This window comes from Anguilla rostrata, chromosome 6 (assembly GCF_018555375.3).
Source record: "Anguilla rostrata isolate EN2019 chromosome 6, ASM1855537v3, whole genome shotgun sequence".
Lineage (NCBI taxonomy): Eukaryota > Metazoa > Chordata > Actinopteri > Anguilliformes > Anguillidae > Anguilla > Anguilla rostrata.
The window spans coordinates 52,954,545-52,982,169 of record NC_057938.1 but is presented as its reverse complement, the minus strand read 5'-3'; the positions used below and the strand labels follow the sequence as shown (position 1 = coordinate 52,982,169).

Below are 27,625 nucleotides of genomic sequence, written 5' to 3'. Positions count from 1 at the left end.
CTAACTGCCCCGCCCACAGAACCAACCGGCTAACTGCCCCGCCCCGCGGGCTCGTTAAAGGCACTTCAAGAAGGCGCGAAACCTCAGCGAATGGGAACTGTGTGGGGGGGGGGCTGCTCTAATGGGCCAGAGAGAGCGAGTTCTGCCAGAGCCAATAAGAACAGCGAACACGCGCGTCGGGTGGAAATGTCAAAACCCGTGTTCGTTTGGCCTGCGCGGTCGGGCTGTCGGGACCCCCGGAAGAGTTCTGCCTGATGATCAAAGCGGCCCTCGCGGAAAACGTGCTAACGTGCTAACGTGCTAACGCTGATCTAATGCACTATTGATAAGGGAGAGATCCCTGCGCACACGAAGCCTTTCTCTGACCCAGTTTTAATAGAGCCGTCAGACATGACGAGGCTGGAATAATCAGCACACTCCGTGCGTTCGGGTTTAATTTGTTTTGTGAACAAAGAACAGCATTTTTTTTTTTAATACACATTTAAATGAGCTCCCTTTCTGCATTTCTGATTGCTCATAATATTCATGAGCGTTTGTTTTCCCCGGCATTCGCTAATGCGTTGTGGATTGTCTGCGGTTTTCAAATATTTATGAAGGAAATATTTGTTGTCCTAGTTTTGTTTTCTTTAGAGATACTTTCCGTAATATCTGTACCATCCCTGTTTTGCACACATTGCAGGAATGAATGGAGTCTGTTTTTTTTTCCCCCTGAAATGTCGTGTCAGGAGGGCTTGTTTTCTGAAGAATGTCTGTGCGGCGAACGCTGCCCCTCGCCGGGTTGTTCTGCGTTTAGTTTGACTGGAGAGCCCGTTTTAGCATTTTAGCGCTGTGGAACGCAGGTGTGTTAGCATTTTTAGTGCCTTTGAAATGCAGGTGTTTTAGGATTTTTAGCGCTTTGGATCAGACCACTCCCACTACAAATTGCAGGCAGATGTGCGTGGCACTCTTAACTGCTCTCTATCTGTCTCTCTCTTCCTCCTCTCTCTCTCCCTCCCTCCCTCCTCCTCTCCCTCCACCCCCCCCCCCCAAGCTCCCCGGAGTGCCGTACTCTTAGCTCCCTGAGATGGCGTTAATCTCCTTAATGACGAAACTTTTACCTCCGGTTCTGTCTGCACAGCTGTGCCGGATTCAGGTGGCGGAACTCTGTGCCGTTTACCGGGCCCCCCCTCCACCCCCAGAGCTGTGAGGTCACACCAGGCAGCATGATGGGAAGGTTTCAGTTACCGTTTTCGAAGACAGGCCATTTTCAGTCGTGATGCTTTTACTGGTGCGCCTTTTACAGAAGTGACATATATTGTGAGAGTATTGAAATGGAATTTTATTTGTGAACATATTGGCTCACTTTGCAATATATGAAAGTACACAAATCACACAAATTATTGCTGCTTCCAGATGTTGCAATATCTATTTGTAAATACTTTGTTGTGAAGTATAAGTGTCATTATTATCCGAAAAGCCGACGTAATTCATAAATATATTGCAGTATATATTCCATTTCAGTCGGAAACATATGAAAGTCCTGTGCTTGGGGAGAAGAAAGAGAACCTTGTGTGCCAGAAAAAAAATGTATATTGATTTTGTGCATGTGGCATAGCTTTTAAACCAGAAATGTAAATATAGCAATTATGGGAACATGATACACTGCCATGGTGTCCTTGAAATATTCAGTTTCTACTCGGGTCTTGTTTCTTACTTTTTCAAGCAGGTCTCACAGCATACAAGGTCTCCATTAAAATTCAGAGCACATGTCAGATCTGTACAAACCACCCAAATTAAGGGAAGGGTCCTGTGTTGAACTGGTAACCAGAAGCATTACTTTACTGCCATTTGGCAGGTTCTCCTATTCAGAGCGACTTGCACAACTTATTTCGGCATTTATTATTATTTTTTTTTACATAGTATTCATTTGTACAGCTGGGTATTTTACTGAAGCAATTCGGGTTAGCTATCTTGTTCAAGGGGTACAGCAGCTGTGTCTCCCCTCCTGGGAATCGAACCCGCAGCCTTCAGGTTACAAGCCCGGTTCCCTAACCTTCACACTACGCTTACTCATTTCATTTGGAGAGGGAGGCGTTCGAACCCCTCGCAAACGAGCGCTGGGGGGAAATGGATGATGGCGAGCGTACAGCCGTTTATTTTACGGCTGCGCGTTCCGGAGTTTCTGATCGTAACCACGGCAAATGAGGGATTGCGCCATTAAGTCAACAGAAATAATTCAATTTGGCTCGGTCCCCTTTTATTTGTGCCGGGGCTTTTGAGGCACTGTGTTTTCCGAGAGAGAACGGGAGTATTGGGAAAACACTGGGCCTGAAAATAACAGAGTTTAAAAAAGAAAAGAAAGGAAAATATGATGAAAAGCCTTTCTGTTTGGACCCCCCTTCCCCCCCCCCCCCCCCCTCCACCCACGCAAAGCTGTAACTTTTTAAATGGATGTTTCTATTGGCAGACAAGCTTACACTGTCACGGGCCCCCACTGTCCAACAGGTTGGGAATTCAGGGGTAAGAGAAGAGCCTGGCCCTTTGTGCACCCCCACAACACACACACACACACACACACAAGTGCACGCGCGCACACACACACACACGCACCTCCTGTCATCTGGGGGCAGACTGAAGTAGTGCCAGGAGGGGCCTCAGGAAATGGGAGTGTGCTTGGCTGGGGGGAGGGGGTGGGGCGTGATTGGGGGGGAGGGGGGGGCAGGGGGGAGGCCGGGGTAGGGAGGGACTCCGTATTAAAATAATAAACAGCTGCTGGAAGCGGAGGGATCTCCACAGACCAGCGACCGGCCCGGGCCACAGCCTGTTGAGCGCGTCTTCCTGGACGGACGGACGGACGGACGCACGGAGAGACGTACAGACAGACAGCGAGGAGACGGTGTGATGCGGGGCAGGACAGGAGCACGGGAGGAGACCCAGGCGTTCCCCGGGTGGGGCTGACTCCCCGCCCCCGCCCCCCCCCCGGACCCGGACGCACGCGTCCCGTGGGCCCTCCCGCTCCCGGCCCCCGGCCCTGCTGAAGAAAGGCGCATTCTTCCCCCGAAACCGCTCGCCGTGCCGCGATTAGCCCGTCACGAGACCGCAGGACTTCCTCGTCTTCACGTGAGCGCCGGTTCTCTCTCCCTCCCTCCCTCGGTTTCTTCTCTTCCCCGAAAAAGCAGCGCTCCGGGGTCGCAGCTGAGTGGACGAGGACCGCTGGCCTGTTTTGTTCTTGCTGTTTTTTTGGCTCTTATTTTGGGTTCTTTTTTCTGGTCCTTGGAGTTCCTCGCTCTCTGGTCCCGGCGCTGTCGGGGGAACAGAGCCCTTTCATAAGGGTAATTGGGAACAGGGGCCTGGACGCACACTTCTCTTTTTTTCTTTTTTTTTTGTTGGTGGGGAGAGCCTGAAGACCGCGGGACATTGGAGCGGTGCCGGGGAGAACTCCAGCGACTGCCGAAAACCAGGACGGGACAGATCTTTACCCCCCTCTCTGCCACCCCCGAGGCCATGGACCCCCGCAAGCCCTGGAGAAACTTTGGGGATTCTCGCTGAACGGCGGGGGGGTGGGGAAGATGACGTTACCATGCGACCTGGCAAAACACGGGCGGTCCCCTAGCGGAACCTGTCTGCCCCGGGGGGCCTGGATTACGCCGGACCGCGAGCGGCTCAGCACCGGGGGGGAACCTCAAAAACGGACGTAGCTCACACAGGAGCCCCAAAAAAGCAGACTATGATCGGGTTGAACTACGGCTTGCAGGAGCTGCTCAGGAAACTGGAACAGGTATATGTGCCGGGACTTCCCGTTTTGGGACGGCGCTGTAGTTCGGGATTCTAGGCTCGTGTCCCAGAGGTTGCAGGTTTGAGTCCCAGGTGGCACAGCACTTAACCTGAGTTGCCTCAGGAAATACCCAGCTGTTTAACCCATTAAGCTGTGAGGTCATAAATGTGTGATTAGAATGTTCTTAAGGGAACATTCTAATGCTGATGTAACAATCACTACTGGTGACTGAGAGCAGTGGAGTTCTAGAATTTTGAAAATAGAACATTCTAAAAAGCCTTCTCTCCAGTGAAAGGGTTCAGTGGCGCTGAGTCAGAGGCTCTGTAGGACAGGAGTGTGAGTGTGAAGGTGGAGGCAGAAGGAGCCGTTTCACACCTCCCGCGCCCGGCGGTGAGGTCAGGTAAAATGCCCGCCTCTCTCTCTCCAGCCCTTTTAGCGGCATTCAGTGGAATTAGAGCACTCTAAATTTATCATCCAGGTTAGTAAAGATACGGGGCGATTATTTTTAATGGAGCAGCGGCAGTGGGGTTTTTTTAAATTGAAATGTATTTCGCAGAGTGGGTCCCGTTAGCGTCTGTGAACCCCCGATTCCCACAGCAGGCCCGGGGTCTTAAAGTGCGCGGGGTTCCCCTCTTTTTTAACTCCCGCCCTCTCTTTAGGGGCGCGGTCTGGAATGTTCCGGTCTCTCCTTCCCTGCTGGCGGCGACAGCGCACACGGGGTCACTCGCCTGAGAGGGGGCGGGGCCTGGCGTTCTCCGGGGAGAATAGCGGTCCTGTGGCCAGCGGGGAGCCGGGGGCTGGGGCCTTTAAGTATATTTGGGTTTGTGGCTCCAGCACGCCCCCCCCCCCCTCCAGAGGGGCGTAATTTTGGGTTTGTGTAAATGTTTACGGGGTGGAGATCTGTATCAGGTAGGGAGAGGGGGGAGGGGCATGCGTGATGAAGGCCGAGGGGGTAGTCTTCAGCACTGCCGATCGCTTCGCCGTTTGAGAAGGGGAAACGTTGTGCTCTGAGCTCTGAGTGTCCACTGTGGCCTGGTCTGCTTCGTTTGGCCTGTAAGGTTGGGATGGGTGTTTAAGAAATGGAAACGTACATGTGTGTGTACTTTTGTGTTGTGTGTGTGTGTGTGTGAATCTCACTCTGTGGACACCAGCCACACAAATGGCACTACAGACCAGTTCCATTTTGGTTTAGCTGAAAGCGAACTGAAGTTCAGCTCATGAATGAAAAACTCTTTGTTGATCATTGTGGGCTTTCTTCCGTTCATTAACTGACTCTCAGCTAATTCACGGGTAACGGGCTGAGTTGAGTTTGAATCGATCCCACCCCCCCAATCCCCCCCCGCCCCCCCCGCCGCTCAATGAAGGTGTGCCAAATGTACCGCACTTGGCATCCCGCCCTGATGGAGATTGATTCTGGGAATCTCTCACGCACGCGGACAATGGCGGCTTGGCGCACTCCGTCTCAATTCAGCACAATGGAGCGGCTGGGTCGCGCATTGTGCTGGGGAGAGGCCTTCCTGTGCAATCACTGCCTAATTTCCCGCCGCCGCCCTCCCTCCGCTCCTCCTCGGGACGGGACGGCCTTGAGTCCGTTTCTGGGAACCCGACCGGGAGGCGCTCCAAGAACCGGCCAGTGCTGACCCCGGGGGGGCGCCGACCCCTGGCATAGTACCTCGGAGCTCCAGAACATTCCAGAACCTTCCGGAACCCTCGGGAAGCAGAGCGCCGTGCGGCCTCGGCCGTTTCCTCCCCCGCGTCGCCCGCGCGCCACGCTCCGCCCAATCAGAAAGTTCCGCCAGTCCTTCTTTCCGTTTCCTGTGGAACGGAACGCGGAGAGACGACGCGCGTATCGATCGCATCATCATCATCGTCCGTCTAAAGGCGCATTAAGGCCCGTATGGTGTGCGGCAGTGCTTCAGTAGCAGTTAATTCATGTTTTTAAAAAAAAATGTGTTCATTGATTTAAAAAGTAGGCAGTTGTAACGTTGGGACCTGTCTCAGTGTTCATTTGCGTCGTAGCCGATTAAGAATAAACAGAATGAGCAAACTGTTCTGCTACGGCGTGAACTCTGTGTCACTTTCCACAAACACATCTTGTGGATGATACTGGTGCGTTTTCCTTATGAGAATGTGTGTGTGTGTGTGTGAGAGTGTGTGTACGTGTGTGTGTGTATGCGTGCGCGTGTCACAGATTTGACACTGCTGAGGTGTGGCTTTGTGCAGAAGTGAAACTATAAATAAAGGATGGGCTGACAGGAGAGAGAAAGAGAGAGAGAGAGAGAGAGAGAGCGGCTCTGCTGACTGTTCAGGAAGAAAGGGTTGTTCCCTCCCGTGTGTGCGGCTGAACTGTGAATGTGACGGGCGGGGAGAGAGGGATCCCGCCCTGGGCAGCGTGGGAAACGATGACCGCCAAGCAATGTTCAACGCACGCCAGCAGCGGCTTCCTGCGCTCAGGGCTCGGAGGGCGGAGGGCGGGGCTTTTCCTGTGGGGGCGTGGCCATGGTGGGGAGGGCGTGGCCGCGGTGTGGGGGGTGACTCCACGCCAGCTGCCGCCGCGCGGACTCCAAGCCTCTTGCCGTGTTCGATAAAAAGCGAAGCTGCCCTGCCATATGGTGTAAACCACATACCGCAATGTCATAAACCTGACTGATTTCAGAAAAATAATCTGATCTATTTTACAGCAATTTATTTTTAAATATATTGCAGCAGAACTTTTGTGTGTATTCACCCATATTGTGAAGCTTTGCAGTGTGTTAAGTTATTTTAATTTAGTTTATATTGCAGTACATTGCATTTCTGTAACGGCGAGTACAGGCTGTTCGATACAGTCCTGCTGCTAGCATTCGCTAGCGTCACCACGGCTAGCGTCACCCCAGCTAGCACCTGTGACTTTACAAAAAACCAGAAGTGATGTCACCACTCGACTTGCATCACTGTCCTCCCATGATGCATTGCTCTGACACATGCCCCCCCCTGCCCCCCTATGTCTCCCCGCAGGACATCCAGGCGGAGATCGACGCCCACAATGACATCTTCAAGAGCGTGGAGGGCAACCGGCCCAAGATGGTCAAGGCGCTGGGCAACTCGGAGGAGGCCGTCTTCCTGCAGCAGCGGCTGGACGACATGAACCAGCGCTGGACCGAGCTCAAGGCCAAGTCCGCCAACATCAGGTCGGGCCCCGCCGCCTCCCCCCCGCCATCAGGCCCCGCCCACCCCTGCCGTAGGCTCCACCCCCCTCCCCCTGCAGCTGACCAATTAGGCGCATCCGCTGGAGACTCATGCACTCTGCTTTTATTTGACTTAGATCACCTTGGCGCACTATGAATCTCTCTGGATGCTAACGTGCTACAGCGCAGGGACGCCGTAGCCCGTTAGCTTAAGCTACGTGTCGTGCTGCAGAAATGCTGCAATTATTTCCACTTCTTGGCTCAGTCACTGGAATGCAGCATTTTCCTAAATATGCTACAGAAGATATGTGATGTGATGTGCGTTAAAGTCGCTACAAATCTCATTTCTGATATATCGAAAGCATAAGATTTGATTCCACTTTCATATTGAAGTAACACTTTCCTTATTTGCATTTTGCATTGTATCATATATTTCTTTTTTATGACTAGCATTTTGCGTAGTTCGTTTCCACTTGATCGGCGGCTTCCAGCTCTTGGTGAGCGCTTGAGTGGGCTGCGAGAACCAGAAACTACATTCCCCATGATCCTCCAGGGGAAAGGATTAGATGAGCCTTGTCATCTTGCAGCACTGAGACAGATTGGCAGGGTGGCGTAATGAGAATGAATTCGGGTTGATGTTCACGGCTGTGAACTCCGAAACCCCTGCGGCACCGGGGGGGGGTGCACCTCGCCCCCTTCCCCCGCCCCCCCATCATGCTGATGTAACCGCATTAGGCACGGGGACGCAGAGTAAACACTCAGACGCGCTTAATTGCCTTACAGTGCCTGATCGTTTAGGCCATTAAATCTTAATTGTCGTACATGTGCGATTAGCGAGCGCCGCCGCCGCCATCACGTCGCTCAGCGTTTCTCCTCGGGCTCGGCTGTGTCCTGTTTCCGCCGCTCGTTCGTAATTAGCGTTAAGTGGGGGGGGTGGGCGTGGGGGGGGGGCTGTCAAAACAAACATTCGGAAAACATCAATCTGCCAGCGTTTCGGGAGAGAGGATGCTTCTGTCTGTCGCACCGACGCGGCCTCGGCGCACCCAAACATGCTCGTACCGGGTCTGACCGTGAGGAAGCTAGCTCGGCTGAGTGGATGTGATGGTTGTGAACTGCGCGTATTGATTATGAGTCTGTCTGTGGTCCTCAGGGTGCTGGTCCAGGGTCTGTTGGTTTCACCTTGTTCCCCTGTACTTAACTGATGAAGTAAAGCAGACAGCAGTTGATGACAGGGTTATGTTCTTGTCTGTGGGTTCTTGGGGCTGAACTGGTTGTTATTTTAGGTGAAACCCAAAGGCTGTGACTGTCTAGCACCAAGTTTGCAGACCCCTTCCTTGGTGTTTATCAAAACCTCAAATGTACATATTTCACAATGTTTTTGTTGTCTGCTTTTAAAGTTTTAATCCCATTCTGTGTACTCCGTGTTTCATAACTCGATGAATTACTAAATGCCATGTTTGTAAGGGGGCGTAAAAGTAGTGAGGTTTGGAGAATTCTGTCTCTGGAGATGTTTCTAGTAGATTCAGACGTGAAGGACGTGAACTTTATGAGCAGGTGTGTTTATTTCCAGAATGCTCCATGGAGCTTAAAGGGTTCCTTTGGCTGTGGATGTGGGCGTGACCGATTGTGTGTGTGTTTGCATACGTTTCCCAGGGTGCACCTGGAGGCCAGTGCTGAGCGGTGGAGCCGGCTCCTGGCCCTGCTGGAGGAGCTGTGGAGGTGGCTGGGTCTGAAGGAGGAGGAGCTGAGCAAGCAGAAGCCAATCGGAGGAGACATCCCCACCCTGCTGCAGCAGCACAACCACTGCACGGTCCGTCCGTCCGTCTGTCTGTGCGTCTATCTGTCTGTCTGTGTCACTCTGACTTTCTGTTTGCCTGTCCGTCCGTCTGTCTGTTTGTCCATCTGTCTGTTTGTCCATCTGTATGTCTGTCCATCTGTGTGTCTGCCTGCCTGCCTGTCTGTCCGTTCGTTCGTCCGTCCATCCATCCGTTCGTCCGTCCGTCCGTGGTCTCTCTGCGTCTGACTGTCTGTATGTCTGATTCTCTCTCTCTCTCTCTTGCTTGCTCTCACTTTCTCCACGGTCTGTTAGCCTGCCCAGGGTCGTTATGTTTGTTTCCGTGTCATTCCGTGTCTGTGCATGTCATCAGCGTTCCGGCGGATCGATGGCGGTTTGCTCCCGGCGTTCCCGGCTCTGTGAAATGGCCCGTGCGGAAAAGCGACGGCACCAAGCGTCGCTCGCGGTGAAGTGACAGCGGTGCTGTGGAAGCACACGGCCTTCTCCCTGTGTCTCGAGCGCACGCAGTTCTATACAATTACCGCTAAGTGCTCTTAAAATAAAAGGGGTAGCAGACTGGAATGTATGGGACTCAGGTTTCGCGTGAGCAAGTAAACGAGAGCGAGAGTGAGGATGCCTATTTGGGCGCCCTAAGTAGAGAAGTGTAGGTGTTTGTGTGTGTGGGTGTGTGTGTGTGTGTGTGTGTGTGGGTGTAGAGGACCCCGATGCGTCTCCATGCAGGTGTGACAGCCAGCAGCCACGGCCCTCCATCTCGGAGGCAGCGACCCGCTGTTTGGGGAGTGGGGTGGGGGGGGCGGTGGGGTATTGGAATTGCGCTGAATGCTCACCCTGTGCCCCGTGCACCAGCGGGGAGGGTGGAGGGTGGGGGTGGGGGTTTGGGGCTCATAAATTCCTCATGCCTGCTCGCTGGCCTCTCGGTGAAGTCTTAGACAAACAGCTCCTTGCAGATGACAGACCAGCTGACCTTAGCTTTTTTAGAAATTTATGGCCTCTGTCTCCCTTCATTCTCTGGGGGGACGGGGGGGGGGCACAGATGGGTAGGGGGATGAGGCCCATTTGTAATCATTTCGTAGACATTGATTCAGTTCATTCTAATGGGAGGGAGATGGACAGATCTAGTTATTGGACCTGCAGACTCCTTTTAAAAGGTTTACTATTATTACATAGCATGTAAGGACGGCAGTATAATCAGCAGTAACGCATCACACCCGTGTTATTTGTCTGAGCCAGCACACCAAGCAGACTCCCACCATATGTTAAACGATTCATAAAACCCGGCAAATATCAGTATAGCAGGTGATAACTGCCAAGTATGCATAATGAACATTATGCATACTTTGGTCTCATTCAGAAGCACGTTTTCCCTGGATGTGATGCAAGGACAGGACCAGGACAGAAGGGGGTGGGGGGGGGAATGTACAGTTCAATTGAGTTTTATTACAGCAAGGCTTGTTATAACGATGCTGTCTCAAACATACTTAACGGGACAGTAATAAGATTAGCAAAGACCGTGTCTGAGGCCCCCCCAATAAACCAGCGGGTCAGGTGCAGTTAAGAGGTTTGAGGAGCGTCCTCTCTTGTCAGCTGGAGTCATTTATCTTCATGGCTGTCGTATATTTTCTGCTCCATCTCCCTCCGCTGTGCTTTCTGGGAGCCGTTTCTTCATTTAGTACGCGGCATCGTAGGTGTGGGTAAATAATAATTCAGCTCTGGACCGTGATTTTGGCTAAAACGTTTTTTTTTCCTGCAGGGAGTTGCTGGGTGGCTCATTCTGTTAAGGCACTGTTCTAGTGCATGGATGGGTTTTATGGTCTGGTATCTGTTAAGGCACTGTTCTAGTGTGTAGATGGGCTCTATGGTCTGGTATCTGTTAATAATTGTTTTGGTGCGTACATGGGCTCTATGGTCTGGTATCTCTTATGGCACTGCTCTAGTGCATGGATGGGCTCTATGGTCTGGTATCTGTTAAGGAACTGTTCTAGTCCATGATGAGCATAACAAATGTTCAGGGCCTCCCATGTGTTGGCAGGTTCTAACGATAATATTACAGTGCATGGCGGGAAAAGACCTCACAGATTCACTTGTCACGCACCACATGCGATTCACTATCCTCTGATCTGTGCTTCATAACCCTCTTCATGTTTCTGTATTTATCAGTCATGCACTGTAGCATTATCAGTGCTTATGAGGCCTAGTCTGCTGCGCCTTTTTCCAAACACTGTGATTTCCGTACAATGCTTCTGAACAGCTGGACACTCAGGGTAGGAACACAGGAGTGGAGAGAGGGAAGGAGGGAAGGAGAGAGAGCGCAAAAGGGTGCAAAGAGGAGAGGAAAAAAGAGAAAGGGAAAGCAAGAGAAAGAAGTAAAGAGAGAGAGAACGAGCAAGTGAGCGCCTGACTGACTTGGGTTTCATCCCACAGTAAGTGTCTGGCCCGGTGCCAAGCCACATAATCGCAGTTGTTGTTTTTTTCGGGGGGGGGGGCTGGTGGGGGGTTGTTTTGGAGTTAGCCAATCAGATACCTCACCTGCTTTGGCCTGCCGTGCCCCTCGTCCGGGGCTTGGACAGAGAACGCCAGGGAGCTTATTGAGCGCAGCACAGCCGTGGGAGCCGGGCGAAGGCCTCGCTCTGCAAACACGCTGGGGGTGGAGCAGAGAGACACTCGGATTCCCACTGAGCACCGGCGACCGGGGGCCCTGGCAGGGCACAAAATGGCCTCCCTCGTTTTGGACTCACATCAGTTGAACCGGTCAAATCGTCTGCGAATCCAAAATATGGCCTTCTTTGAAATGGCCCTGGGGGTTGTGAGTGAAAGAGCTCATTTATTTATGTTCCGTGTGTGGTCCCTTAGTGTAGCACGCACATGCACGTGTTATTACAGGGTTGGTTTATTCTTTTTTATTCATCCCCCTTTTTTTGCACTTTTCACCTAGAAATGCACAATCTCAATCAGTTAGAGTTCTCCTCCACCTTACATAAAGTATATAACAAATCTTTGGAACACTTTGAACTCTTGGTATTTTCGGAATCTCTCGATTCTACACGCGAAGTTGTGTGACAGTTTGATGACTCGATGCCAGGCAAATTGTTAAAAAAGTAACATAGAAATTCCAACTTTTGAAAAGTTAAGGGAGGTTTTTTTTGTTGAAATGCGCTTAACTCACCGATCGCTGGCCAGAAAGAGGCGGAATGGCCGATTATGATAAGGAAGAATGAAAGTGGTCTACGGACGGATATTGATTTTGGCCGGTGTTTTTTTCTCCTGATTTTTCCCACCTAATAGGTTTTATTAATCACACATTTAATTATCTAAAAAAAAGCTGCTTTAGTTTGGGCTTGATTAAACTCATCGATCAACTTTATTAAATTACTGTCTTTAAGGGACCTTTCGCCTCTGGCCCACATTAAGTTCTGTACAAATATTATCTGTCTCCAGCGGAAGGTTATTTTTTATCTTTGCAAACTGTAAGCGTTTGCAACGTTAGCACGTTGCATGTCATTAACCACAAATTCATAAATTACATTTTGGTTGATAATTAAAAGTATCGTGGCAACAGATGTGCACATGTGCAAAAAAGAAAAAAGACAAACAAGAAAAAAACTAAGTTTGTAAACTCTGTAAATTTGCATAATTGTGACAGGCGCATATGTTCCCCGTGTCCACGGAGACTGAAGTCTAGAGTTCCTTTTCAACAGAAGGGGAAATGGACTCTTTTTCCAGGTAATGTTTGGAGTCCCACAGACCAGAGAAATGTGATTCTGATTGGATGCCGGTTTTGAGTGAATCTGATTGGACGCCGGTTTGAGTGGCGTCTTATCTTGCGACAGAAGAAGAATCGCTTAAGGTCTGATATTAACGCCTTCAACACTGGATGAAAAATAATGCTTCTTTCGATAAGCAGGCTTTTAGGATAAGCAGGATTTTTGGAATCCGTCTTTGACCTTGTGGTGTGTGTTATTGTGCATCTTCATGTACAGTTTGTTTTACTTACTGAAAAGTCTGCTTACTGTGGGTCCCCCTCTGAATTGCTGAGAGTGAATTTGAAAGGCAGGGATTAAACCCCCTACTCTGTGTGTGTGTGTGTGTGTGTGTGTGTGTGTGTGTGTGTCTGTCTGTCTGTGTGCATGTTTGTCTCTGTGTCTCTTTGTGTGTGTGTGTGTGTGTGTGTGTTTGTCTGTCTGTGTGCGTGCTTGTGTGTGTGTGTGTGTGTGTGTGTGCGTGTGTGTGCCCGTGTGCACTCCATACCTTTCCACAACCGCCATTAAACGGTGTTAATAACAGTCAACACATGTATTTGGCTTCTCCCTTTGCTGGATTTAAAGGGACAGCCTTTTGAAAGCTTAATTGGCTTAACCTGGTGTTTCAAAATAAAAGCCTCGGAAAGACAGATGGCCCGTTTTTCATCGTCAGGGAAACAGAACGACGCTCGCTGTATGACACCAGATTTTTAATTCCAGAGTAAACATCATCCCGCAGAGCTAGCAGAATTCGATTTTTTTTTTTTTTTTTTGGTTTTTTTTGTTTTTTTTTGCTCAGACAGAGCCCGCAGGCTGTCGCCATAGCGAACGGCCTGTGGAAAGCTAGAAGACATCATAAAAATGACTGCAGTCTCCCCGGCGATCTTTATCACCTCCATATTGCCTTATCGGCAGAAGGCATAAGGTGGTTGAGTCTGTCCGTGGGCTACAGCTGCGCCTAACGCACAGCTCTGTCCTTTTTCGCGCTCGGCCAAGGTCACGCTTCCGAGCGGCGCCATTGAGCACTTTGGGTGTGATATTGATAAATTGCCCGGCTATATTTCAAAACAGAAATATTCCGATGCTTTGCAGAGCAAGAGTTTCTTACCGCACAACTGTGTGGAGTAAGGTGTGTCTCTGAAGTGATGGATTGACACACCTCTCCAGTCATACGGAGAGAGAAAGTTTTTGCAGTTTTTTTTTTTTTCTTTTTTGCAGCAGGATTTCTGATTGGTCACTGTTTCTTGTTGCTGTGGGATACAGGGATCCTTTCTCTCCTATAACACTTAGTGAAAGAATACCACTGGAGGAATTTCTGCGTTGCCTGTTGCTGGATTTTTTTCTTTCTCTCAGTCGATAGATTATTCTGGAAAGCGTTACCTGAGGGAAGGTGACAGGAGCAGGGGAGAAATACTGCACAGGTGTCACGTAGCCTTTCCTGGAAGGAAAAAAAAAAAAAGGCCCTGGCGTGGGCCTTATCCTGAAAGGCTGACTGCCTGTTTCACAGCACAGCTGCAGAAAGTCCTGTTCAGAAATGAAATGCGGGCTTTCGGTGTTTTTATTTGTGCGCGTGATGTTTGCGAGCTCGTTGATGGTGTAATATTGAAGGAAACGACTCAGGTCACAGCTGGTTCTCCTCTTAAAAGTCATCCAGATAATTTTATAAATTGTTTGGAACAGAGTTTTATCGAAAAAGCAATCATAAATCACCAGGAGGCCGTTGCATTGTTTTGGCTTGATATCGGTCGTTACGTTTCTGATTGATTGTTGTTCAGGACCATGTTAAATTGCACGCTGGGAAATTTGAATGCGTACATGGTCATAAACTAGTCAGCTTAGGCTATCACAGTACACTGTGTGTGTGTGTGTGTGTGTTGTTTGTGTGTGTGCGTGTGTGTTTGTATGAGGGAGAGACAGAAAATGTGCGAGAATTAGAGTTTGTGTGTTCAGCCAGAGCACGTTGAGATATCACACATTTCCCAGCATCCCAAATGGATGCAGCCCAAAACCTCTGCCCACATCCGGGCAGTGCAGACCCAGCGGGGCGGGGTGAAGAGGGCAGGGGGGAGGGTTGTGTAGGGGGCACCCCCCCATTTTCTATTACTGCGGCCACTCTCCCTCCCTCCCTGTTCCCCTCTCTCTCTCCTTCCCTCCCTCTCTCTCTCTCTCTCCCCCCCTCCCTCCCTCTCTCTCTTTCTCCCTCTCCCCCCCCCTCCCTCTCTCTTTCTCTCTCTCCTCTCTCCCCCTCCCTCTCTCTTCGCTCTCTCTCGCCTCTCGTAACGCGTCCTCAGTCAGACCACTGTAACGGAACACAGGCGGCGACGGGTCTTCCGCGGAGCCGACCCGCGTCCTCAGGCGGGCCGCAAACCTCTTTCAAATCATTTTCTCCCCCCTTTTTTTTATTATTAGTGTCGCGGGGAGCTCTAATGTTTGTCTGCTACAGTAGACAGCGTCTGCAGCAATATCACACTACAGAACTATATGGGAAAAAGAGCTCCCTGGCTTATTGGATTTAAGAACGTAGACCCAGTCATAGTAAAAACATTTTTTTTTTTTTAAAGTACCACTTTTGGAATTTAAAAAACCAAGTAAAATTTTGTCCGATGCGGCTAGCACAACAAGCAGGAAAATAATATTGAAACGATTTAGAAAGAGAAACCGTCTCCAAGATCGTTTCATAAGTACTTTGGAAATAAATTCATTTAACTGCTCTGCACATTGCTCGTCACAGAAGTGAACAATTGTTTGTTTCATTGGTGTAGTACACACATTTTTTTGGTCCGCCTTATCAGTCGAATCCCCGCTTTTATGAAAATATTATTCCATGTTACATAAGAAAACAGCTTTTAAAAATGTGTTTGCATAAGAAGACTTTCAGTAAAGAGGCATCCTTAATCCTTTTTTCCCCACTCATGGGAGTGCTCATCCATTCGTGTTTACGTATTCAGGTAATTAGTCTTAATTGCTGTTTTGCCGTTGTAGTCAGTGGAGCAAAAAGTCACGCACTTGCAACTCTGGGGGCTTTTTGTGTGTGTGTGAAAGGAGGACTGTGTGGCCTCTTCCCTCCCTGCCGGGGTCACCTTTCCTCGAAATACCTGCGGCTGATATCTGAGCAGTGACTGTGTGACATGTACTCTAGTGCTTTGGTCTTTAACCTGTTGAGGAGTAGGTCAGTGTTCTAGAACTCCATCATTCTAGTCAGTGTTCTAGAACTCCATTGCTTTCAGTCACCAGCAGTGATTGTAACATCAGCTTTAGAATGTTCAGTTAAGTACTTTCTAATCACATATTTGTGGTCTTAAACTTAAGGTTTAAATTCATTGACAAAAAATAATCATTCTGTAGAAAAAATGTCCATATTTTGCAATGATGGTTATTTGGTACCAACCTCTGTGAGTGACCTTTTCCAGACTTGTGTGTCTGAAATGTTCGGTAAGCCAAACCAGATATTTCTGCCTGGATTTTGAAGCTCAGAGACCAGTACTCATTGCTGTAATGTTTTTCTGTTGTAAATTGAGTTTGTTTAAATTACACGGAAGCTGATGGGACACGCGCCGACCTTTCAGAGAGAGGCACTCCTAAATTACCCGCGTGCCTTTCCTTTAAGGGGGGCGGACCGGCGGGGGCTGCGGAGTTTGATTGGTACCCCGGGGCCCATCTTCCTTTATGAGCCTTACCTTTGGTGCCCCCCCCCCCCCACCCTACCCCCCCGCACGTCCTTCATGCCCGGCGTTCCGAGGGTAATGATGTTTGCCGAGTTATTCCGCCTCTCCTTCAGCCTTCCCCCAACACTCCAGCTGTAATGAGTTCGCAGGCGGAGCCGGAGGTTCGGCGTCCGTCCTCCCGCCCTCCTGCCCCCCACCCTCACCGGTTCAAGGTGGAGCCCTCAGATTGTCCCTCAGGGGCCAGCCGCGCGATGAGTGCCAGTCTCTGAGCTGGCGGTTTATTTGGGAGCTCGGCTAATTTGCAGTGACCTCGGAGGGAGATGTCTCATCGCCCGCCCCCCCGCCCACTCGCCCGCCCGCCCGCTCCCTTCCCCTCCCTCCCTGATTTCAACCCTTTAACCCTTTCAGGTGTTAGATCACGAACACGTGATTAGAACGCTCTTAAACGGATATTCTAGTGCTGATGTAACAATCACTGCTGGTGATTGAAAGTGAGAGAGAGTTCTAGAACACTGTCCTCTGGAATTTGAATTTCTTCACGGGGTTAGATTAGCCGCTCCACGCTAACTGCTACTTCAGTGTCCGTGTCCATGTGTCCGTATTTGGATTTCTGTGCCTGTGTGTTTTATTTTGCCATTTTTTTTGTTGTGGAATTGTTTTTTTGGGATGTTGTTAATTATTTCTGTCTATAACGGTTTAGTTCAGCTGCTGATTGTTCTGTAAATATTTTTCTGTTATCAGAAAACACTGAACTTTTCTAAGCAATGGAAAAATATTTGGCGTCTTAATTTCATTTTCCGACTTTATTTTCCTGGTTTATAAGATCAGGTATTGTATTGCCATCCTCAATATTTTTTTTTTAACACTTAAGGCGTTTAATATCGCCATTGCTCTCAGCGAAAGGCTGAAATTATTCTTTGTCTCCCTTTCTCATTTTCCTCCTGGCGAAACCGTGTGACAGCAGCAGAGAGTTATTAATTCCTCAGGTGTTTGACGGCATTATCCACATCTATCACGGTTCAGACACAACACAGTTCCCAAAATCTGACCCCTCTGCCCCCCCCCCCCCCCTTATGTGTCCGTTTCCAGACCCTCCAGAGCGAGCTGAGGTCCAAGGAGCCCATGGTGGTCAGCACCCTGGACCAGTCCTGCATGTTCCTGGCCGACCAGCCCATCGAGGGCCCAGAAGAGCCACGCCGGAACCTGCAGCCCAAAACCGGTACGAGAACGGGCCCGTGCAGAGCTCGGGACGGGCTGCACCACCCCCCCCCGCCCCCCTGGCGAGCCATGTCCTCGTAAACTTTATTTTTCTCGAGCTCTGCGTTTGACGTCGCTTAAAGCACAGAACGCACCAGAGCTTGCTTCCCTGTAAGCAGTTTTTTTAAATTAAAAACGGAAGAGACTGCTTGAATGTTAAAATATATGAGAATTCTTTTGGGCAGGTGTCTCTGAAATTCTCTCCTGGTCCAGGGTTTGATGTAATCTGCTGTAACTCTAAAACCAGCGCTACTAGTTTAGCTGGGAAGTGAGAATGGGAGTTGCTGAGGGGCCTGCCGCGATGGCGCTGCTGGTCTTATCCCCAACGACAGAGCTGGTCGCCGAGGAGAACCTTCCCCTCAAACATGGCTTGTGTGCCTGAAAAATGTAACAAACGGAAAGAAATAAAAATGAATTTGTTTGAAGCGGTGATGAAATACTGAAAAAAATAATGTCAAGGTTGCTGTGTTGTACTCTGGAGTGCTTTTAACAGTTACTCTGTTGGGAGAAGTTACATCTTCTCAAAAAAAAACTGAAATCACAAGCGCACAGCCCTGACTGGACTGTTTTAAGCTGGTTTCAGTGGGACTCAGTGGAACAAGTCCGCGCGGACAAAGAAAAAAAAGCTTCGCAGGTGCACAAAGACGGCTTTTTGATTGGCTGAGCGCGTCGCTTTTGATCCGCAGAAGAAAGAGAAAGAGAGAAACCTGGCCCTTAAGAAGCGAAGCCACAAGTCTCGGAGGTTCAGTCCTTGGTGTTGCCCACGCTCGCCTGTAACCGTCTTGAGGAACCTTGCGCCGTCCTCTTGAACAAAATACTATCTACCTTCGTCTAGAACTGAAAGAAGTTGACTTGGAATCTTTAGAAGATTAACCCCTGTCGGGTGGAGGAGTGGGCGTTTGCTTGGACCGGTTGCTGGGAGACGGAGACGAGCCCCACCAATTACAGCGCTCGTTAGTAGCAATCAGTTGAACAACAGGAATGGTGATTGGTGGATACCTGTTCTTCCTGGCTTCCAGTGGGTATTAGCTGGTAATTATATCCCCCAATCACCATCAGGGTTGTTCTGCTGTTTGTTAATCAATGCACTCTGCGATTGGTGGAGCACTCCTGTCTGTTTTATACCAGTAAGGTGAGGTCACAGCTGGCTTATGCCTATTTTACAGTCCCTGTAAAACAACTGAGCCCGGGGCTGGCTGTGTCCCAGAGCCGAGCTTGATCTCCTTAAGGAGCCTGAATGGCGGGTCCCTCCTCTCTAGCGCCCCCTTGTGACGCTGTTTCCTCCCTCCCTCCCTCTCTCTCTCTCTGGCAGAGCTGACGGCGGAGGAGAAGGCCCAGCGGGTGGCCAAGGCCATCCGGAAGCAGACGGCGGAGGTCCGGGAGCGGTGGGACCGGCTCGGCGTCCAGGCGGCGGGCTGGCAGCAGCAGGTGGACCGGGCCCTGGAGAAGCTCCAGGACCTCCAGGACGCCGCGGCCCAGCTGGACCTGCGGCTGGCCCAGCTGGAGGACACCAAGGCCGGCTGGCAGCCCGTGGGCGACCTGCTCATCGACTCGCTGCAGGACCACATCGAGAAGACCACCGTGAGTATGGTGGCCTGCGGGGGACCTGCACAGGGAGGTTTTGGGGGGGGGGGGGAAACTGCGTACAATCTTAGCTTCTCAGGTGTGGGCCTGCTCTTTGACTCGCTGCAGGACCACATCGAGAAGACCACTGAGTACGGTGGCCTGTGGGGGACCAGCTCAGGAAGGTTTTGGGAAACAAAAAAAGTGCATAAGAACTTTGCTTTTCAGGTGTGGAGCTGCTCGTTGGCTTCCCTATGACCTCATCCTTCTGAAGTGCTACATGTGAAGCCTGATTTACTAAGACCGTCAGCATGAGCAAAACCTTTTAGCACGAGCAAATCCAATAACATGACCCGTGATTGGTCATCGCATTTGCTTTGCACCAGTCATTGGTCGTGCTATTGGTTTTGCGTGTGCTAAAAGGTTTTGCGCATGCTAAAGGTGTTAGCAAATCAGGCCCTAAATGTGCACAACCCCGTAAATAAGGGTCAGTGTTGCGCCACAGCTGGGAATTTTTGCCGAATTTGGTGTTTTTGGCACACCCATGGTGCTCGGGGGAAACCAGGACTTCCCGGGTTTGGCTGAATCGCCCTGCGTCTGGGACGGCCTTGCCGACTGCTCGCTCTCTCGCCTCTGTTTTTTGGAGACAGGCCTTCAAGGAGGAGATCGCGCCGCTGAAGCAGGACGTCCGGGTGGTGAACGAGCTCTCCAGCCAGCTGACGCCCCTCGACGTCCAGCTCGCCCCCAGCGTGTCGCGCCAGCTGGACGACCTCAACATGCGCTGGAAGCTCCTGCAGGTCGGGACTTCCTGTCTCTCTCGCTGTCTCACTTCCTGTCTCTCGCCTTCCTGTCCGGCAGAATGCTGAGGCTCATTCGGCTGCCTAGTCCGTATCCATCTTGCGCCCCGCGCCCGTTGTGTTTCCGTGTCCTCTTGTACTGTTGCTAGTAGTTACCCTGGCTGCTTCTTTTCTCCGCGTGTTTTTTTTTGTCTTAATGACCTTGTAGACGGGGACGAAAGTGTCCGCTATGAATTAATGCAATCATCGCAGTATAATGGCTCTGCACAGTCGCCGATGTTATTCACGGGAGCACAATGCTCACTCCATCAGCGCCTCTTGTGTCCCGACCCTGAGCTTTGATAAACTCATTTTTCCTGGACAAGAAAAGATTGATTCGCACTCGGAAGCGAAGAAGAAAAAAAATAATTCAGACTTTTTATTCGCTTCATTTTTTTTTATTTATGAGCGCGGACTTGTTCCGCTGACTTGTTTTACTGACAGTTGCCCTTTTCTGATTTGGCACCCTGACGAAACACCTTTCACGATTTTTGAGGATTTGGGTGTTTCTCTGGTCTCCAAAATTGATTTGACCCGTATTTAAGAGATGGGTTTTGAGCCCTTGGTTAGTTTTATTGCCGTCTTTCGGAGTTGATTATAAGTCTTGGGTAACTTTGGACAGCCTTCACGGAGCCTCTCGGCTGCGGCATTCTGGGTAATGGCCGCTGGGATTAGGCCGCTGCCGTTGGAGAGAGCAGGAAGTACGGACTGACGGGAGTTTCCCTGGGACTGTTCTTCTGGATACGCCTATAGATTTTTATTTCCTGTCAAGTTAAGTCTTGATGTTTGTGGTGTGATGTCTTTCTGTTTAAGCCAACCACCCCCACTCCCCCCCCACCTCTGTTTTTGGGGATTTGGGATTCTGGGGGTACTCAGAAGCAATAAAGCGGTTGTTGACAACAAACAATAAAAATGTATTTGTGCCCGCGAAGCCCGTCGATCTGCGCTTCCCTCGCTGCCTGTCCTCCCCCTTTTCGTTTCGTTCTCTGAGCCCCCCTCCCCACCCCCCCTTCGCTGTGGCGGGCTGTTGTGGTGACGGGCGGCGAGAGACCGCGTTACCGCCAGCGCTGGGCTCGTCTTCGCTCGCCTCGTTTCGTTGGCGGGGGGGGGCCTGAGGAAGCGGAGCGGCGGCCGTTCTTCAGCCCGAGGCTAACGCGCGTTAGCCTAGCGCGCTCGGCGTTCCCTCGGAAACCTCATTTCAGAAGTGAGCGACGGCCTCGCGTCTGTCGCCAGCGCCGCGGAGTGCCCGCTAGCCGTAGGGCCGCTAGCCGTAGCTCGACGTTCTGACGGGCGAAGTCCCGCTGTGACGGGCTACGGAAGGCTTCGGCGTTTCATCAGGCTTCTTTTTCCGTTCGAAAAAAGAACGACGGTTTTGACAGTTTTTTTTTTTTCTAATTCCCGTGCGGAGTCTTGTGCGTCGATCTGTCACGGCTTGTGTCTCCTCTGGCTGTGCCCAGTTCACTTTGTGATTGGCAGCCCGGTGAAAAGATGCGCTGCTGATTGGTTAAAATGCAAATTCGACCGTGCTAAGCGCTGAAGCGACCGGCACCAAATCCTCCCGTAATGAGAATTGGAAGAGCTTCGCGGCGTTCAAAAAATCTTTCAGATCTCAGCAGGCTTCGGCTGTTTACGTATGCGTGCTACAGAAAAAGGAGATTATGTTGATTGCATGGAGTCTTTAAAAAGCGTGTAGCTCGCCGCCATCCCATAATACCCCGGCGACGTCCCTGGCGACGGCCTCTGCTCTTGATTGGAGTCCTCGCCCTCTGTCCCTGCGAGGCGTAATCATGGTTGGGGGGGGACGAGGGGGGGCGAGGGGGGGGGGGGGGGCTCCAGTAGGTCAGGGTTACTGCATGTCACAGCCTGATTGAACAGAGCCTTGGTGGGGAGGTGGGGTAGGGGGGTGGGGGGGGAGCATGATAATTATGTTGCCTTTTCTCGGCGACGCCCTTTGGGTGAAAAAGTGTCCCTGAGCTCCCTTGACTCTACAGACAGGCAAATAGCTACTGTCAGACCGAATGAAAAAAAATAAAATACAAGAGCAGACAAGGGTGTCCTTTTTTCCTTCCGAAATAAAAAAAAATATATACAAAAGGCTTTTTCTATCCAAGATCCTGATAAGGCCACTTCATTGGCTAACAAAAAAAGAAATGCCATTCTGGTCAAAGAATTCACGATTTTAATTTGTACGTTTCATTTCATTTCCAGGTTTTCGTGCAGCATTCAGGGCTGTTTCTTTTTCTTTTTTTTTTTGTCTGTGTTCATTTTCAGAAAGTTTTCCCGCCCTTTCTTGGCCGTTTAGCCGCCGGCCGCTGCCAGCTGAGACGCTAGCTCGTTAGCGCCGGTCGCGGGACTTTACTGGAGATCTTTAACGGCTCGGCGCCGCGCTGAAATCGCAGCCGCGGGGCGCTAAGGCGCTCGGCGCTATCGATAGCCGTCGGGGGCGCCGTAAGTGACGGCCATTAAGTTTCGGGGGGCCGCTCGGTGCGCCTCCTTAACTGAAAAACAGGCACTTTAGCTCACCGTCGCTATGGGAAGGGATTAGCGCTCGGCTCGGTCGCTAAGCTAAGGACGGGCTTCTGACGGCCGTTTGTGGGATTTGGTATCGGTTGATTGTTATGTGCGTAGCGCGCCCCTCGGTGTGCTATCGAGGCCCGTGCCTCTCGACCGAAATCGATATTCCCATCAGCGGTTGTGAAGGACCCGGGGCTGGAAGTTTTGGCAGGGGGTCTGTGGAGGGAATCCCACTTCTGACCCCCCCACCCTCCCCCCACCCCCCGCCTTTTTTCCCGCTAATTGGAAGGGACTCTAATTCTTCATTTGGCGTGCGATCAATGGAAGCCAGTGGCGAGGGGGCGGGGGGGGGGGGAGGAAGCTTCCCGCCCTGCCAATCCGCCCCCCCCATTCAAACTCCCCCCCGCCCCCTCCAGCCTAATCCTGCCGTGTTGATTGACACTTAAGACAGCGGGGGGGGGGAGGATGCCGCTCAATGCCTGTCAGTGTTCTGGGGCCGCCTGATGGGCCGGGTTTGAAAAGAGCATGGCAGGCTAGCGATGGGGGGGTGTGTGTGTGGGGGGGGGGGGTGTTGGGAGGGGGGTGTGGGGAGGTGTGGGGGGGCTGTCAGTCTCGCTGATGCGTCAGAGAGTGCGGACTCAGGGCAGTGCAGCGTGCGGTTTTTTACCTGCTTAGGTTTGTTTGTTTTTTTCCCGCTCTTTTTGGGCAGGTGGCCGTGGACGAGCGCCTCAAACTGCTGCAGGAGGCTCATCGGGATTTCGGGCCCTCGTCCCAGCACTTCCTGTCCAGTAAGGAGCCCCCGTCCCGCACACACACACACCAACACACGCATACACACGCACAAACTCACGCACACACACACACACACACACACACACACACACACACACACACAGCCTGCCTGCAGTACTGCTGTTTTTGCCCCCCCTCTCTCTCTCTCTCTCTCTCTCCCTCTGGCCGTGTCCTTATTTCCCATGATGCCCGTGCGGGCGCTCCGTGAGCCTGTTGAGCCTGTGAATAATTCAGAGGTTAATTACAGCGTTTCCTGGCTCTACCCTCCGCCCCCCATCGCCGGCTGGAGCTGTTATTAGGGCCACGAAACAGACAGCGGGCTCCTGCTCGTCCTCTTCATTTGGTGTTGGGATTAGACAGGAACTTGTTCTCTCTCTTTTACTCTGTCTTGCTGGCTCTCTCTCTCTCTCTCTCGTTCTCTGCCTCTCTCTGGCTTTTTTCTGACTTGCTGCCTCTCCCTCTGTCCTCTTCTTGCTCTGTCACTCTTTCTCTCTTGCAGCCTCTCTCTCTCTCGCTCACTCTCTCAGTCTCTTTCTCCCTCTCTCTCTCTCTCCCTCCCTCTCTCTCTTTCGCTTTCGTGTGCGTGTTTGGAGTCCTTTATCTGCACAAACTGGGCCCCCCCCACAACATAATCTGAATGTAATGGGGATTGTGCCCATCTGATTAGAGAGAGAGAGAGAGAAAGGGGGGAGAGAAAGAGGGCAGGAGAGAGAGAGAGAGAGAGGGAGAGGACAGGAGAGAGAGAGAGAGAGGAAGATAGAAAGTCTCTCACACTGCAACAGGCCAAGTCTGCAAAGTCAGTGTGGCTCCATTTCATCTGACAAGTGCTATTCTTCTGTCTCCGGGTGACATGGAGAAAACTGGCGGGTGGGGGTGGGGAGGTTGGGGGGTTGGGGGGGGGGGGGATATTTGTGCCGAAAGTCTTGATTCAGTTACTCTGGTACGCTGGCAGATTCCCTCTTGTCTAATTATCTCTTATCAGGGGCATTTTGAGCTTTTTGTTTGTTTTTTTGGAAAGTACCGGCTGCCACGGTAACCGTTTTCTCCCTTTAATGTGGTCCTCCTGGATGGATGTAAACATGGGATGGGGCCCAGTCATGACATTTACAGAAAGCGCATTCATTTTTATTTTTATTTTTATTTGTTTTGCATTTCGCATACCGCATTGCAGATAATTTTGTGCGGCGTTTCCATTTTCACTGTAACATTTAGTTTAAATGTTGAGACCTTCCACCACCACCACCCCCCCCCCCTTTTTATTTTGAAGTAGCAATTTGAAATTCATGGGGGGGAAGAACATGTATTCATACAGCAATTTAGCCCCCAGGGGGTGTTGGAGAAACTGATGTATTTATGTATTTAAGTTTCATAGCTTCTTAGATTGCATAAGATGGTGTAATGTCCCGTTTGTCTGAATCTCCCTGTTTGCGTAATTAAAGTGAAAAATCCTCTCTGTTCTCTTACAGCCTCTGTGCAGTTGCCGTGGCAAAGAGCGGTGTCCCAGAATAAGGTTCCCTACTACATCAAGTAAGTGTGAATTTTAGGGTTCCTCCCCTTTGACTGGGAGATTTGTGGAACAGGTTTTTAGATGCAAGGACGTGCTGACCAATGGCTGTCCGTTCCTCGTAAGACTTGGGTGAAAAGCTATCTCTTGTCACTGAGAACGGTAAACACAAATCAGGCTAAAGGCATACTGCAGAAACTATGGACGTCTCACATTTTACGTTTACAGTTGGGCATTACAGTTTAGGCGATTCGGAGTGAATTACGTGGCTTGAATTTGTCAGGTTGAGTTCCTTGCTCAAGGGCATAATGGCTGTGCCCCAGCTGGGAACTGAACCAGCAACCTCTGCCCAGGTCCCTAACCACTACGCTACACGACAGCCCAGACAGTGTACCGTGTGTTTAACTTTATAAAAACGAGTAACTTCATGCCTTTAAAAGGTCGTGATAAATTTTAACGGCCACAAAGTTGGGGCGCCTTCAGCCGAATGTTCATTTTCTCTTTTGAAGCTCGATGAGTTCCTCAGTCAGGACTGAAACTTTTTTTATAGACAGTGTGCATGAATCCTTAGGCTTGGAATATCCTATCTTCCCAGAATCCTAAGTCAACCCTGTAGCCTTTTCTGTCAGGTGTGGTGTGTTGTGTGTTCGGGCACAAAATGGCCGCCGTAAATCACCCAGGTGGGTGCTATTTTGATGAGAGCTTCACCCTCAAAGGGGGGGCTTTGTTTTAAAGTGCTTTTAAATCATGAGGTGAAAGTGCTAATGTATACGCAAAGCATTTTGATTGACACGGTCGGGTTGCATGAATGAAGATTTCTCACTGACGACGAGGAGCTCTAGACGGGTCAGCATCGGCATCCGTATTTTTACAAGAGACTCTACCCCCTGCAGCCCCGCTGAGAGAGAGGACTGTCGTCTCTCTTCAAACACCTGTAATTTGCTTGGCATTTTTAAAAAGGCTGCACCGTGTGAAAGGGATGTTTTTTGTTTTTTTTCCTGAAAGGCTTCGGAGAGAGAGAGGGGGAGCGACGGTCGCCCGGGGGGTTCACAGCTGTTTGTCTCTTCCGTCTGCCCCCCTTTCTGTCCCGACTCTTTCCGTGAAGGTTATCGCCTCCATATGCACCTGCCTTCATCTGGGTTCCTCTTTTTTTATGACGCTCTCTGTTTTATTGAATTTTCTATTTTTACACCGTGACGAGAAGGGAATAAGATAACAACAGAAAAGGTGGAGCGAAAAAAAAAAAAGCAAAAGGCTTATAGTATCCCCAGTTCAGTAATCACAAGTATAATGCGTCGAGTGATGAATATTCATCAATTTGAATGCCGTGATATGCAGTGACTACAAATATTGAAGACACAGGGGTGCAATAAGAGATGAACGAAACAAAAATAAATAAATTAATAAATAAATAAAAGCACTATTGTGAAGGTGAAGTCCCTCGTCTTACAGTAAAGGTGTGTGCCAAACGATGTGTGCTCTTTAATCAAAAATTACCTCAGGGGAGGAAGCGACCGGTTAAAATAAATTCGCTCCTCTCCGCCACGTAGCGAAGCTTTATTTTCTTTGATTACAACGCTGCGCTCTGGTGCGACACCTCAGTAATTAAGGGCCGCTCTTCTGCCTCGGCGGGACGCGTCTGTGGGAGAGTTAGGGGCGTTAGAACGCGTAGGTGGGAGAGTTAGCGGCGTTAGAACGCGTCTGTGGGAGAGTTAGCGGCGTTAGAACGCGTCTGTGGGAGAGTTAGCGGCGTTAGAACGCGTCTGTGGGAGAGTTAGCGGCGTTAGAGCGCGTCTGTGGGAGAGTTAGCGGTGTTAGAACGCGTCTGTGGGAGAGTTAGCGGTGTTAGAACGCGTCTGTGGGAGAGTTAGCGGCGTTAGAAACGGTCTGTGGGAGAGTCAGCGGCGTTAGAACGCGTCTGTGGGAGAAGTTAGCGTGTTGAACGCGTCTGTGGAGAAGTTAGCGGCGTTGAGACGCGTCTGTGGGAGAGTCAGGGCGTTAGAACGCGTCTGTGGGAGGAGTTAGCGGCGTTAGAACGCGTCTGTGGGAGAGTTACCGTCTGTGGGAGAGTTAGCGGCGTTAGAACGCGTCTGTGGGAGAGTCAGCGGCGTTAGAACGCGTCTGTGGGAGAGTTAGCCGTCTGTGGGAGAGTTAGCGGCGTTAGAACGCGTCTGTGGGAGAGTCAGCGGCGTTAGAACGCGTCTGTGGGAGAGTCAGCGGCGTTAGAACGCGTCTGTGGGAGAGTTAGCGGTGTTAGAACGCGTCTGTGGGAGAGTTAGCGGTGTTAGAACGCGTCTGTGGGAGAGTTAGCGGCGTTAGAACGCGTCTGTGGGAGAGTTAGCGGTGTTAGAACGCGTCTGTGGGAGAGTTAGCGGCGTTAGAACGCGTCTGTGGGAGAGTTAGCGGCGTTAGAACGCGTCTGTGGGAGAGTTAGCGGCGTTAGAACGCGTCTGTGGGAGAGTTAGCGGCGTTAGAACGCGTCTGTGGGAGAGTTAGCGGTGTTAGAACGCGTCTGTGGGAGAGTTAGCGGCGTTAGAACGCGTCTGTGGGAGAGTTAGCGGCGTTAGAACGCGTCTGTGGAGAGTTAGCGGTGTTAGAACGCGTCTGTGGGAGAGTTAGCGGCGTTAGAACGCGTCTGTGGGAGAGTTAGCGGCGTTAGAACGCGTCTGTGGGAGAGTTAGCGGTGTTAGAACGCGTCTGTGGGAGAGTTAGCGGCGTTGAACGCGTCTGTGGAGAGTTAGCGGCGTTAGAACGCGTCTGTGGGAGAGTTAGCGGTGTTAGAGCGCGTCTGTGGGAGAGTTAGCGGTGTTAGAACGCGTCTGTGGGAGAGTTAGCGGCGTTTGGCGGCTGTGCCGCGCTCCTGAGTCGCGTGGGAGACTCTCAGGGACAGATAAAAGAGGTCGTTGTTTCCCGACCGAGAGCTTCGCTTTCTTTCTTTCTTTCTTTCTTTCTTTTTCTCTCTCTCAGACATACCGGCGCTTTAATTGCGTGATTAGACCCTGTGATCACGGAGGAGTGCCGCCTCTTGTCGACAAAGCAGA

At 50.8% G+C, this 27,625-nt stretch overlaps 1 protein-coding gene across 1 annotated transcript in view; it reads left to right on the top strand.

Moving 5' to 3' along the window:
• utrn (utrophin) overlaps positions 1 to 27,625 on the top strand; it is a 195,696-nt gene that overhangs the window by 116,711 nt on the left and 51,360 nt on the right. The window contains exons 54-60 of the mRNA XM_064341251.1: positions 6,752 to 6,924; positions 8,575 to 8,731; positions 17,208 to 17,337; positions 18,688 to 18,956; positions 19,589 to 19,735; positions 22,998 to 23,076; positions 24,547 to 24,607. Of these exons, the coding sequence (XP_064197321.1) occupies positions 6,752 to 6,924; positions 8,575 to 8,731; positions 17,208 to 17,337; positions 18,688 to 18,956; positions 19,589 to 19,735; positions 22,998 to 23,076; positions 24,547 to 24,607 (1,016 nt within the window). The remainder of the gene's footprint in view (positions 1 to 6,751; positions 6,925 to 8,574; positions 8,732 to 17,207; positions 17,338 to 18,687; positions 18,957 to 19,588; positions 19,736 to 22,997; positions 23,077 to 24,546; positions 24,608 to 27,625) is intronic.